This window comes from Theobroma cacao, chromosome 5 (genome assembly GCF_000208745.1).
Source record: "Theobroma cacao cultivar B97-61/B2 chromosome 5, Criollo_cocoa_genome_V2, whole genome shotgun sequence".
Taxonomy (NCBI): Eukaryota; Viridiplantae; Streptophyta; class Magnoliopsida; order Malvales; family Malvaceae; genus Theobroma; species Theobroma cacao.
Genome location: NC_030854.1, coordinates 29,053,092 through 29,066,619, shown reverse-complemented (window position 1 = coordinate 29,066,619; position 13,528 = coordinate 29,053,092). Strand labels below are relative to the sequence as shown.

The following is a 13,528-nucleotide window of genomic DNA, read 5'->3' as shown; positions in this document are numbered from 1 at the left end:
AATATGGTCGGTAAATTCCATCGATAAAGACATTACTAGCGAATAGATTTCGTCAATAAACTTCATGCCATTTGACTATTATTGCACGCCATTGTCTTACCAACAGAATATCAAAGATATGATTCTGTTAGTATTTTGTTAGTATTTATCGTTATCTTCTTTCGTCGGTGATTCGTCGGTAACTGCCGAGAGATCCATTTTGTCGGTAAAAGTGTATATTTTTTTAATGCACCTAGCTACGTTGGTTGAGTGCCATATGACTTCTAATTTGAGAGGTCTGACGGGTGGCTTTGGTTCTCCTTTGCATGAGGTTAGTTTAGTTATCTATTAATACAATGCTTTTAAGAAAAATGGATGGAGATTGGGTTTTGTTCTCAAAAGATGTGTTGAGCCTGCAAATGAAAAAAATTGGTGTGGTAGATTCACAATGGCGTACTCATCCGGTAATTCCTTCTCTTGGGAACCAGGGCAAGCAAGAGGATGGGAGAGCTCCTTGGAAGGGGTTAAGAGCAAGGTGCAAAATGAGTGGTCTATGTTTCATGAACGTCTCTTAGAAAGGAAGAAATTTTTTTGTTCTATTTTCACCAAAGTTCCCTCATCGTCACCCCAATTTGTACATGTATTATCTCACCTGATATGTGTTAGAGTTCGGTGTTGGATTTTATGTTTTTATTTTATTCTTGATGATTCAAAATTTAATGTGTTTATTGAAAGAGGTATAATATTTGATTGTAGAAAGGGACGTACCTATAGATGGACATATTTGTTCACTTTTGAATAGGTGTACCTAAATGAAGAGGCACATTGGTGATGGTTCACTATCTATAAATATCCAGCCCCTCTTTTTGAAAAATTCATTCAAAACATTCCATATTTCCAAAAACTCTATTCTTCTTCATTTTAAAATTCTTTAAAGAGCAGTTGAGAGATTTACGAGTTTCCCGAATTTTCTTGTAACGACCCCTCCTAGATCGCTACCGGTGTCTGAGACTTTCGAGGAGTTTTGCCAAGTCTCAAACAAGCTTCATTTGAGATTTCCATTAGATTCATTAAATACACATCCATGTGCGTAAATGAATATTAATAATTGTACTAATGTTTACTCCATTCAAAATAATAACAATTAAATATCAATTACAAGGTCTTTAACAATTCATGTCATAAGTTAACAACATTTTTCAACATCTAGCAAATTCTTTATGACACAACCTTAGGTAGTGGAGCGACTCGGAGTGGGTTAGGAGATGTTTTTACCTAATCTGCGGTGGACCATATGCCCCGATGATTACACATTAGGCTAATCCCTATATGAAAAAAGGGAAAATAAGAGGGGTGTGAGTCCCACAGACTCAGTGATCATCGACCCCGTGAGCAGACGAGGAGAGGAAACAAACATAAAGATGGAGTATTTATAAATCCAAGAGTAGGCATAGAAAATACACTCCATTAAACTGAGAGATTTTATTTTTATACCTTGCAAGTCTTAAAAATAATAAATCACAAATAAACATATATGAAAACGGTTATATTTAAGGTACTAAAAAAAATCTTTCAATTTTGATATTCAGTCAACAGTAAATCTACTGGCAAGTGTAGAATGAAGAGTCTCAAATAAAAAAAATGTGAAATAACTTATCACCAATAAATATGCAAATTTCACTTGCCATTCAATGGTAAATTTCAAGTGTTAATGACATGCTTTGTGTAATAAAAATCCACAAGTAAGCATAATTCTCGGGTAGGTTTAGTATAGCCCTTAGGCTTACTCTCTAAGACATCATCACCTACTCGTGGGAACTGCCCACGCCACTTAATAAGAATCGAGGCTTCAGGTCCCCCTTTTACAATCAAATATCGATACTCAACAATTATTACTTTGTGTACAAAAACCACACTTTACCTGGTGTGGTAATAGGCCCTACCCCAGAGTATCTCAATCACGTTAAAATGAAAATTATTACAATTTAATGCATTTGCAAAACATGACAGATCAAAAGCAATATAATCATAAATTGAATGTTATACATAATTTTATTTCAAAGCATGGCATATCTATCAAATCAGCATACTAAGTGAAATCAATAAATTTTTTTATCAAATCCCATGAATCAACTAGTGATCATTGACTCAAACATCACACAAGCTTGCAAGGTATGATTTTGAAGTGAAAAGTCAGTCAAAGGTTTGTTTCTTCGTAATTAAAAGCATGTAGATATATACTTATATATAATATAGAAAAAAAATGAATTTAAAATCCTTGATTGCAATCACAAACAACCTAAGGCTTTCTACGAACTCATGCTTTTCACAATTTTGTCAACTATCAAATGTAACATATAAAATATATTTATCGAGATATAGTTTTTGAAATTTAGCACCCACTTACCTCACAATAGCGGGACGCTATTTCGCTATTGGTTCGTGCGTGTATCTAACTATTCTTTTTTCCTTTCCCGTTTCTTTCTTTCTCTTTCTGGCTCTTCATTCATTTTTTTTTATTTTTTTTATTATTATTTTTTTGTTTATTCTATTTCTTTTATTTAATTTATATTTAAATCCTCAAACTTTCCTTTATAACAATTTGGCCCTTCTGACACGTTTTAAATTTGAATTTTAGTCTATCTATCTTCCTTTACATGTGTACAATCAAAATGTCAAAGTTACACTTTAACGCGGTATTAACATAATATTTAAATATTTACTTATCGCACTAGCTTGATTTAAAAAAAATCACGCGACCTCAATTATCATTGTTTTCTCTCTGAAATTTTTTCTTACTTCTTCTCCCCTACTTAAATTAGTCATATACCTTGTTTCAGACTAATTTTCTTAATTAATAAAATATTAATTTAATATTTTAATAATATTTTGTTCATAAATAATATTTTATTTCAATATATATTCTTTTCGCCCATTCTCACTCTATGGCACTTAAATTTACGTTAAATGTCCCTTCGTTCTACCAATATGGTCTTATGGGCTTCTAAACGAGAGTACAGGGTGTTACATTTCTATTTGAGTGTACATTAGAATATCCTTAATGATTTGTTGTATTTTGGGAGTAGAGCATCATCGATTGCCATTTGCACAGGAATAGCGACAAAAATCTACTCTGAAGTCAGCGTCTTCTATAGTGTGCCTCGAATCGGTTTTTGTGTTCAAAACTCTTTCTTATTTCTTTTGTTGTTAACTATTAGGTGTTTGTTTTATTTTTTATGTTTTTTGCATTAGTTTTTCAAATATAGCTTCTATTAGTGTTTGAGTGACAATTTTGCTTAAGAGGGTAGACTCAATTCCTTAGGCCACTTTTTTTTTTTATCTTAACTTAAAAGGAGAGAATTTAAAAGGAAAAGACACGTTTTTCATTATTGATGGAAAATGATGTATATGTATATATATATATATATATATATATATATATATATATATATATATTTGTGTGTGTATCATTATTCAAAGAATTAAATTTTAATTCCTATTTAACAAATAAAAAAAAAGAAACAAATCATATTTCAGTTGATGAGATGTTCCTACACATTTTCTTCATTATTACAATATGAAAAGTACTGCAACTTGGCTTTATAGTCTTAAATTTTTATCTAATTAAGTTCATATTCATTTGATATCAATATATAAATTAAATCATAAAATCTATACACATATTTAATATATAGAACGTATTATTGCGAAATGATACATTGAGATCTCAATGACCGAGAAATAAAAGCTTTAGTTATAATTAAGAAAGCTACAAGCAATTGTTCACACATGAGTCACAAGCAAGTCAAGCCAAAAAAAATAAAAAAAGGAAAAACAATTTACAAAACATAGCCTAGGAAAAGCAGGTAATCCTACGTAATGACAAAAGTTATACTCATGTTTATTATATCTACTTATCTATCGAATCACGAAACTCCTTACCAAAGACCTATCGTCCCCGGATATAAAACAAAATCCTGATTGATTAATTAAGCTAATCATTTATCATGATTATATTTTAATGACAATTTGTCAATTTTGTTGAAAGGCTTATCATAAATTTAGCATGTAATATTTAATTGAATGCGGTTACATCAACGGATGTGACAAATGTCATATCTTACATATAGGTGCACAAACTATATATCATTTTATCAATTGTGAGATTTAACGCATTGCTAGAAATTTAAGAAGAACGTGACAGTAATAAATGTAAACTAACCATTTGCATTTTGCAAGTATAATTAGACATTTATAGCTATTATTATTATTATTATTATGAATGTCGTCTTCATTTGCATTTAACAATTTCAAAGTTCAGAGTTGTTCTAGCCAAGCTTGAAAACTTGGTCTAAATTCTTTGAACATACCCAACTATCAAACAAAATAAAGCAAATAAAACCCATAAACATAACGCAATTAAACAGAAAATTCATCAATAATGGAACACATAAACATTATACTCCACAATGGAATCGGTTTGAGAATTTGAGTAAGTCCTCGCCTGAGCATACCCACGAGCAAACCGAAAAACCCCACTCCCGCCAACGATCGGCATCTCCCTCACGGTGGAAACAACCTTGTTGCGCCCCAAAACACTAAGAGTGCTACCATTATATTTCCCTTGGGTGAAAACGAAGTTGAGCACCATTAACAAGCTAAAGTCAGTTTGCGATGCAAATGCATAGATTCCTTGAGCTCTTCCCACCATTTTGGAGTTGACATCGGGCTTGATCGTCAAAGGGTCGTCCATCATCACCACGGCTCCGAAGAACGATGAGGAACTGTTGGTTGAGGGTGCTTCGGCAACGCGGACAGCAGTAGAATTTTTGCCGGAGACTATGTCGTGGAAGTAGAAGTGAAGGTGGGATAGTTTCTCTTGCTTGAGCCCTAGTGATGATGGGGATATATACCTTGAGAAAACCTCATCAGATTGTTGAGCGATAGCAAGGGCTGAGAAAGAGATGATGGTAAATAGAATAAGGAAGAAGATGGAGCTTTGCGTTGTAAGCATTGTGGCCATGGTTGGTTTGGAGTCGTAGGAAGTAGCGCTCTAGAGTTGAAATTTAAAGTGGTTTAAGAGTAAACAATAAGGTTGAAGTAGTTGAGGGCAAATGAACAGTTAACCTTGTTGTGTAATCTGTTTTGGGGTGTTCCTCAGTTGTCACTATATAGTTGTTGGGCTGCCAGGGTTTTACTATTGGATCAATAAATGTTTTATTTCAAAAGATGGACACATAGCCTTCAGCTTCTTGCAACAACTCTCCTTCACAATCACTTAAAAAGTCAAATTATACAATTACTTTTTTGTACATTTTAATGTGGATATAATTCATGTATAATAAATTGTAAAAATTAAGTTATTATACTTTGTAAAATTGATAATATATATGAAACCAATTATTATCAGTATTAAGTTTTTTTAATTATGTTGATATCTATATAGTATTTGATGCTATGAGTATGATATATTTTTGTTAATGTGATATTGAATAAGATGATGTAATAATAATGTAATATTTAAAAGTGATGTAATAATTATTATGACGTGACTTAATCAATCACCACGTATAAACTAAATTAAACAACCATTTGCATTGGAGGAGGTTTTACAGTGTATTATAATACACCAGGGGCTGCTAGGTGTATAAAATATTTGAAATGAAAATTTTATTTGAATTATCTTTTGTTTGTGGAGTCATTTCTCTGACAAGGTGAGACCTGTCTTGAAAAGAACAGTCGTGTATTAAAACCAAAGTCAGAAAAAGGATTTGTATGATTTCTAGATTCAGATTGATTTACTGGTATCGGCAAAGGTGACTTCTGTGCTTTTTTAGCGGTCAAATGTCGCAACAATGGAAAAGTTGGAGGTGATTCGTTGTTTGATTTGTAGGTTGTTAAGGTAAGGATTTGATAGGACAAATAGTGGTTTAAAGTGCTAGGAGTTGATCCAGGGGATTTTTCTCAATGATAAGTGGGGATGAACCTGTGAGTGGAACTTCTCACTATCATATTAATGGCGCGGGTTCTGGAATCTTTTGTCTCAACAGATGACTTTGGGTAGGGGTATCCCTGGTGGAGGTGCTTTTAATGGGTTTATGTATTCTGGCATAGGATACCATTTGACACGAAATATTGGTGTCATAGGGTGATTTGAAAACACACAGATTTGTTGCTGTCCGGATAATGAAGATTTGAGGGTACAGATTGGATGTGATATTGTGAGGGTCTAGCAATTAACAGTTTAAATATTGGCTTTGTTCGGGGGATAGGGGTTGACTGTCTGGTAGGATTGGTTATGATGATTTTCACCTTGCGGGAAGTGAACTCTGTGTGCAGATCATTTGGTTAAGACAGGTTTTGGAATGGGGACTTGCTTCCTTAAATGCATACAGGCATGGAAAAGCTCTGGTTTTGATAGAACTGCCTTGTCTCGATGTTTTTATTCCAGGTTGAGATAGATGAAGGAATGATGGGAAAGGCTCTAGTTTGTCGGTCTGCGCTTGGGTTTCGCTTTATGCGGTGATGACTTTATTCAAAATTGTATGCTGAGACGGAGTTGGCCGCTTTTGAACGATTGGATTCGGATTAAGTGGGATGGAGGGCTCAAGGTAAAGGTGCTGCTCAGGTTGGTCAGTGGTGTCCTTTTTGGCATAGACATTGACTGATTTAATCTCTTAGTCGGTCCTGTCTCACCCTCTTTTTATTGTTAATGGCTGCTATGTTTTTGTAGAGCATGATGGATGGGTTTTATGATGGTTTATGGGTTTATTGTGATTGGGTTTGAAATAAGTGTAAAACATGTTTGTTGGGAATTTTTTTTATGAGATTCCGAAAGATACTTTTGTAAAGGGAGGATATTTACTTTTTTTTAAAATTTTTTTGTTAAGGTGAAAAATCTCTCAAGGTCAACTATATTGTTAAAATTTTATTAAAATGGAAAATGGAAGTAAGAAAGAGACATAAACCATATCTACAATATTCTATAAAATATTTCATAAAAAAATCTTAAAAGACGTACTCCTTTCTTTGCATAAAGTGTATAAAAATATGAATTTAAGAGATAAAATAAATAAGTACTGTTAGAATTTAATATAAGATAAATTAATTCTATCTTTGTCTTGCTTTGGAAAGGTTACTCAATGTGTTTGCAGATTTATGTCCCGTGAGGGACTATAGTCTAATGGCCTTGTCCTGGCTGTGTATGTGTATGTGAGGTATCATTCTCTGATGAGTTTGTGGAATAACCTTTTCTTGCGGGTTTGTCAATGGAGGTTTGCTTGTGTTAATGAGGTGTGATAGTGAGAGTGATCCAGGCTGATTTAATTTTCTGTAGCAAGTCCACTGCTATAATTGTTGGCTTGAGACTTGCACTAGCATCTTTTTGCTACTGGAATCAATAAATACCATTTTGCCTTTTTAAAATGAAAAAACAACCATTTGCAATTTGCAAGTATATAATTAGACATTTATAGATAATATAATAATAATTATTATTATTATTATTATTATTATTGTTATTATTAATGTCGTCTCCATTTGCATTTGACAATTTCAAAGTTCAGAGTTGTTCTAGGCAAGTTTGAAAACTTGGTCTAAACTCTGTTAACATAACCATTTATCAAACAAATTAAAGTAAATAAAACCCATAAACATAAGCAATTAAAGAGCAAACTCATCAATAATGGAACACATAAACATTATACTCCACAATGGAATGGGTTTGAGAATTTGAGTAAGTCCTCGTCTGAGCAAAGCCACGAGCAAACCAAAAAACCCCACTTCCACCAACTATCGGCATCTACCTCACGGTGGAAACAACCTTGTTTTGCCCCAAAACACTAAGAGTGCTGCCATTATATTTTCCTTGGGTGAAAGTGAAGTCGAGCACCATTAACAAGCTAAAGTCAATTGTTGGTGCAAATGGGGTTTAGATAGAATTTAAGAAACCGACAAAATTGACTTCAAGGCGAGCCTTTCAATAGACGTTATATTTAAGACTTATTTCACCCCCATCACTCGGTATGCAAAAAAGAATAATGCGAATAGTCTTAGGGATACAATGAAGCCAACGTCTAACTTCGTATTGCACTTTACGAGAGTAGACCGCTAGATACACACGAGGGTTTGCAAAGTTGTTTGGTCTTAGAACCTACTTTTTATAGCAAGTAGATTATAAGAAATTTAGAAGCTTTTGTAGTTGATGGGAACTTAAATGTTTATGTTAAAAGAACACAACACTTTTCTTGCTCTTGATATTTCTGCACTTGTTTTGTGTTTGATTTGATTGTGTCAAAATAGTTGGCAACAAGCCCTTTATATAGGCTTGTAAGTATCTCTTCTTTAAGGACACAACCTTTTCATTAAGGCACGATTTTGTCTAAAATGCATTTTTATATTTTGACAGACACAACTTTTGGATAAAGGTATTGTTTCAATAATTATCTTATAAAAAGACAACTATTCATTCCATAAGATATAATCTTTGAGTTATAATTTGAAACAATAACTTTTCATATTTAACTTTTGAGCTATGGTGTCTTTTCAATTTGTCTCATACCTTTTGGATATCATTTTACCAAAAGACATAACCATTCACATGAAAACCTACCTATAATCCAATAGACACACCATGTCATTTATGTGACATAACTTTTGAGCTAAGATAGCTTTCCATCATGTGGCATAACCTTTGATTTTAAAAATACACCAACATCAATTTGCGATGCAAATGCATATATTCCTTAAGCTATTTGTTGGAACTTGACAAGAAAACAGAGAATAAGAACAAGCAGAAAAATCCAGTGGTGCTTCGAGAGTCCTTTAGACTACCGGCCCAATCACTATCGCAATAACCAAAAAGTTCCTTGCTTTCATTCTTGAAATATTTGAGACCATAATCATAAGTTCCCTTCATGTACCTAAGCACACGTTTGGCTACAATGAGATGAAGTTTAGATGGATTTTGCATGAACCGAGATAAAACATTAACTGCATACATGATATCTGGTCTTGTTGCTGCCAGATATATAAGACATCCAACCGGGCTCCTGTAATTTGAACTATCAGCTTGAGAGCTTCCATCCTCTTTGCATAATTTGTTTCTTGTAACAATTAAAGTGTCAACAGCTTTGCACGATTCCATTTTAAATCGTTTAAGAAGCTCTTTTTACATACTTGGTTTGATGAATGCCAATATAACTTGATTTTTGAATGAACTCCATCCCTAAGAAAAATATCATCTCACCAAGATCTGCCATTTCAAACTCTTGCTTCATTTTCACTTTAAAGTCATCCACAACATAACTATTTGGACCGATAACCAACAAGTCATCAACATATAGTGAGATTAGCAAATTCACAAAGCCATTTGTGCTTAGCACATACAAAGTTGGCTCATTTATACTTCGATTGAATCCTTTACTCCTTAAATAACTATCTATTCATTCATACCAGGCCTTTGGTACTTGCTTAAGACCATACAATGCTTTAACAAGTCTGCAAACTTTGTTCTCACTTCCTTTTTCTATAAAACCTTCAAGTTGTTCAATGTAAACATCTTCTATTATGAAGCCGTTCATGAATGCAGATTTCACGTTTAAGTGCCAAATATTCCAACTTTCTTTGGCAGCTAAGGTTATTATAAGTCGAATGGTATCATGTCTAGCCACTGGTGCAAACGTCTTAGAAAAATCCACCCCATATTCTTGAGCATACCTTTTAGCTACCAAACGGGCTTTGTATTTGTTAACCGTTCCTTCTGCATTAAGTTTAGTCTTGAAGACCCACTTGACCCCTATCACTTTTTAGTTTGCTAGTCTACCTACAAGATACCAAGTTTGGTTCTTGTTAATCATTTCAATCTCATCACGCATTGCCTGTAGCCATCTCTTGTCTTTAAAAGCTTTTGTGAATGAGTTTAGCTTCATGGGAACTGAACTGCACCTCTCATAAATGTCCTGAAGTGACCTGATACCTCTCATAGCAAGATTCTTGTCTTTAATATCTTCATCATCACTAAAATTTTGTGGTAATACATCAGCAGTGATATTGAAGTTTCTTGAGCTTTCAACAATGCCTTTCTCCCAATTCCATTTATGGTCCTCATCAAATTGAACGTCACGACTGATAAACACTTTGTTTGTATGGACATTGAATAATTTGTAGCCTTTTGAAGTATCACTAAATCCCAAATGAATAGCAACTTGTGACTTTGAATCAAACTTCTTCCTTTTTTTCATCAGAGACTTTAGTGTAGCCAATGGAACCAAATACACGTAAGTGTGTAATAGATGGTTTTTCTCCATTCCACGCTTTATATGGACTCGTTGCATCTAAGGCCTTGGTTGGTAGAAAGTTCAACAAATTAACTGCAACATTTACTGCCTTTGCCCAAAATTTAGTTGGAAGATCTTTCCCAAGCAACAAGCAGCTCGCCATCTCCACAAGTGTCCTGTTTTTCCTTTCACTAACCCATTATGTTGGGGTGAATATGACACTGTTTTATGATGTTTAATACCATAACGAGTCAGAAAATCTTCAAATTCCTTGGAGCAGAACTCTTGGCCATTATCTGTTATTAATAACTTTATTGTCAAATTTGTCTTATTTTCCACCATGGCTTTAAATCTAATAAATTTGTCAAACACCTCAGATTTTTTCTTCATGAAATAAACCCAACAAAATCTGGTTAGATCATCAATAAATATTAGATAATATAAGCTCCCATTGAGTGAAGGAGTTCTCATGCGTCCTCTAATATCAAAGTGAATTAGTTGAAGGTTTGTCTTTGTTCTCCAATCACTGCTTTTAGGAAATGAATTTCTATTATGCTTACCAAATTGACAGATTTCACAAATACGATCCACAGCTCCAATAATAGGTAAGCCATCAACTAGATTATTTGAAGCCATGAGCTTTAAAGACCCATAATTGACATGTCCCAATCTCTTATGCTAAAGTATTGCATCATTTGCACAACATTGATAAACAGTAAACTCATTTTTCATAAAGTCGATAGGAAAACATTTATTTTTCATAGCAACATCGATTATTTCAATACCAGTTGGATCATAAATTATGCATGACTTATCTTTGAACCATAATGAGTACTTATCATCAAGCAACTGTCCAACACTTAATAAGTTTTGGCTAATTTCAGTAGAATATAAAACATTGGAGATTGTTTTGATACTTGAAGTTGTTTGGACACGTACAGTTCTTTTCCCAACAATCTGTATGAAATCACCATTTCCTATCTCAGCCCTTGAACGAAAGCTACTGTCAAGAAAAATCTCTTTATCAGTAGTTATGTGATTGGAGCAACCACTATCTATCAACCAAACATCATGCTTTATGTGTTTCTCTGTTATGTTAATCATAAACAGAGTTTCATCACAATCTTTTTTCTCCTCCACTATAGCAACCTTTTTTTCATTATTATTCACCTTAGCCTTACAGACTTTCTCAACGTGTCCCATCTGATTGCAATATCTGCATTTGACATTAGAGCAAAACTAGCAAAATTTTTCTAAATGGTTACGCTTCTTGCAAAATGAACATGGTTGGAATTTGGTTTTACCTTTTCCTTGTTTTTCATCATTGTTTCTTCTGTTTTTCTCATTCTTGTCATGGTCATATCTTCTTTGGCTATTACTTACTGCTTTGCCACGGCTTCTAACCATCAAAGCACCTTCCATTTGTCCATTATTTCGAATGGAACATCTTTGTTCTTGAGCTTGGAGAGCATTCTCTAGTTCAATAACCGTGAGTTAAGAGAGGTCCTTCAAGTATTCTAGTGATGAAATCTTGGCCTCAAACTTCTCTAGAAGACTAACCAAGACTTTGTTCACAATTTTTTTCTCTGATAGATCCTTTCCTAGCAGCCTTAACTGGTTAACAAGCTTCATGATTTTATCAGAATACTCTTTAATTGTCTCATCCTTTTTCATTCTAAAGATATTAAATTCTTTGTGCAAGTTGAGAGCCCGCATCTGCCGAGTCCTTTCAATCCCATGGAACTCATTCTTCAACCGATCCCAAGCTTCTTTTGGGTTATCACAAGTCATGATTCTTGTGAAAATAGCATATGATACAGCAGATTGGATGCAAGAAAGTGCTTTATATCTCCTTGCTACCTCCTCACTATGCTGTTTAAGTTGAGCAATGGTGGGATTAGCATGCCTCATCACTAAAGGATCTCCTCCCACCTCCACCATCTCCCATAAATCAAAACCCTAAGATAAGCTATCATCTTCACAACCCATACCACATAATTTTCTCCTATGAATATAGGAGGTGCTGTTGCATTAAAGTTAGATGATGCCATAGTAAAGACAATGAGATTTCCAGATGAGAAAATAAGGATGATAAATAGGGACTATTTGAGGAAGAAAAAATAAAAAAATGATTTTGTTTATGCTACAAGGGTCCCTTAAGATCCTTGATGTGACTCTGATACCATGTTGGAACTTGACAAGAAAACAGAGAACAAGAGCAAGCAGAAAAAAATAAAAGTTGTTTGCAGATGAAAGAAGGCAAACACACATATTCATTCATAACTTCAACATAGCATTAATACATGAAAAAGAGAAAAAATTAAAACTGAACTTAATTGTTAGTTCATGGTACAAACCTACAAACTAGAAAATAACTATTGTCCATGAACTTCACGTACATAAAAGAGAAAATTGCATAAGAGTGGTGGCTATCATGGCCATAAAACAAAAGTAAATTAACTACCAACAACTCTCCAGCAACTCTCCAAGCTTAACTTCAACTTCAACACTTTTCCCACCATTTTGGAGTTGACATCGGGCCTGATCGTCAAAGGGTCATCCATCATCATAACGGCTCTGAAGAGCTATGAGGAACTGTTGGTTAAGGGTGCTTCGGCAACGCGGATAGCAGTAGCATTTTTGCCGGAGATTATGTCATGGAAGTATAAGTGAAAGTGGGATAGTTTCTTTCGCTTGAGCCCTAATGATGATGGGGATATGTATCTTGAGAAAACCTCATCAGATTGATGGGCGATAGCAATGGTGGGGAAAAGGATGATGGTGAAGAGAACAAAGAAGAATATGGAGCTTCGTTTTGTGAGAATTGTGACCACCCTCAGACGTAAAAGCTATGGTTGTGTTTGGATTGGCCTAATGTGTCAATAAATATTTTTTTCCAAAAAAGGGCACACAGGCCTTCAGCTTGTTTGGTGAATAGATTAATGTTTTTCAAATGGTAACTACTTTCCATAACGGTCACTTAAAATTGTCTGTTCATTAATTAAAAAAAACTTTCAATACATAATCATTTATACTATTTTTTATACGAGAGTTTTGAAACTTTATTATATCTTTGAAGCATAATAGTCCTTTAGAGAGAAATAAAAATCAAGGTTGAACTTCTGCCAAGCAAATGTACAAGAAAATCTTTTTTGGCTTATGTTTCTATAGCATTACTATAACAGTTAATTTTTTTTTAAGTTTACACTTATATTAATATAAGAGAACTACTAATATGGTTTTAATTAAAAATATGTTTGGAATGACTTGCT

The 13,528-nt window shown here is 33.8% G+C and overlaps 1 protein-coding gene and 1 pseudogene across 1 annotated transcript; both read right to left on the bottom strand.

Moving 5' to 3' along the window:
• On the bottom strand, nt 4,236-5,125 carry LOC18599157 (dirigent protein 2). The gene has a single exon (XM_007029000.2). It carries the CDS (start codon nt 5,000-5,002, stop codon nt 4,415-4,417), a length of 588 nt encoding a protein of 195 aa, XP_007029062.1. The 5' UTR covers nt 5,003-5,125; the 3' UTR covers nt 4,236-4,414.
• Nucleotides 7,633-13,227, bottom strand: LOC108661993 (annotated as a pseudogene).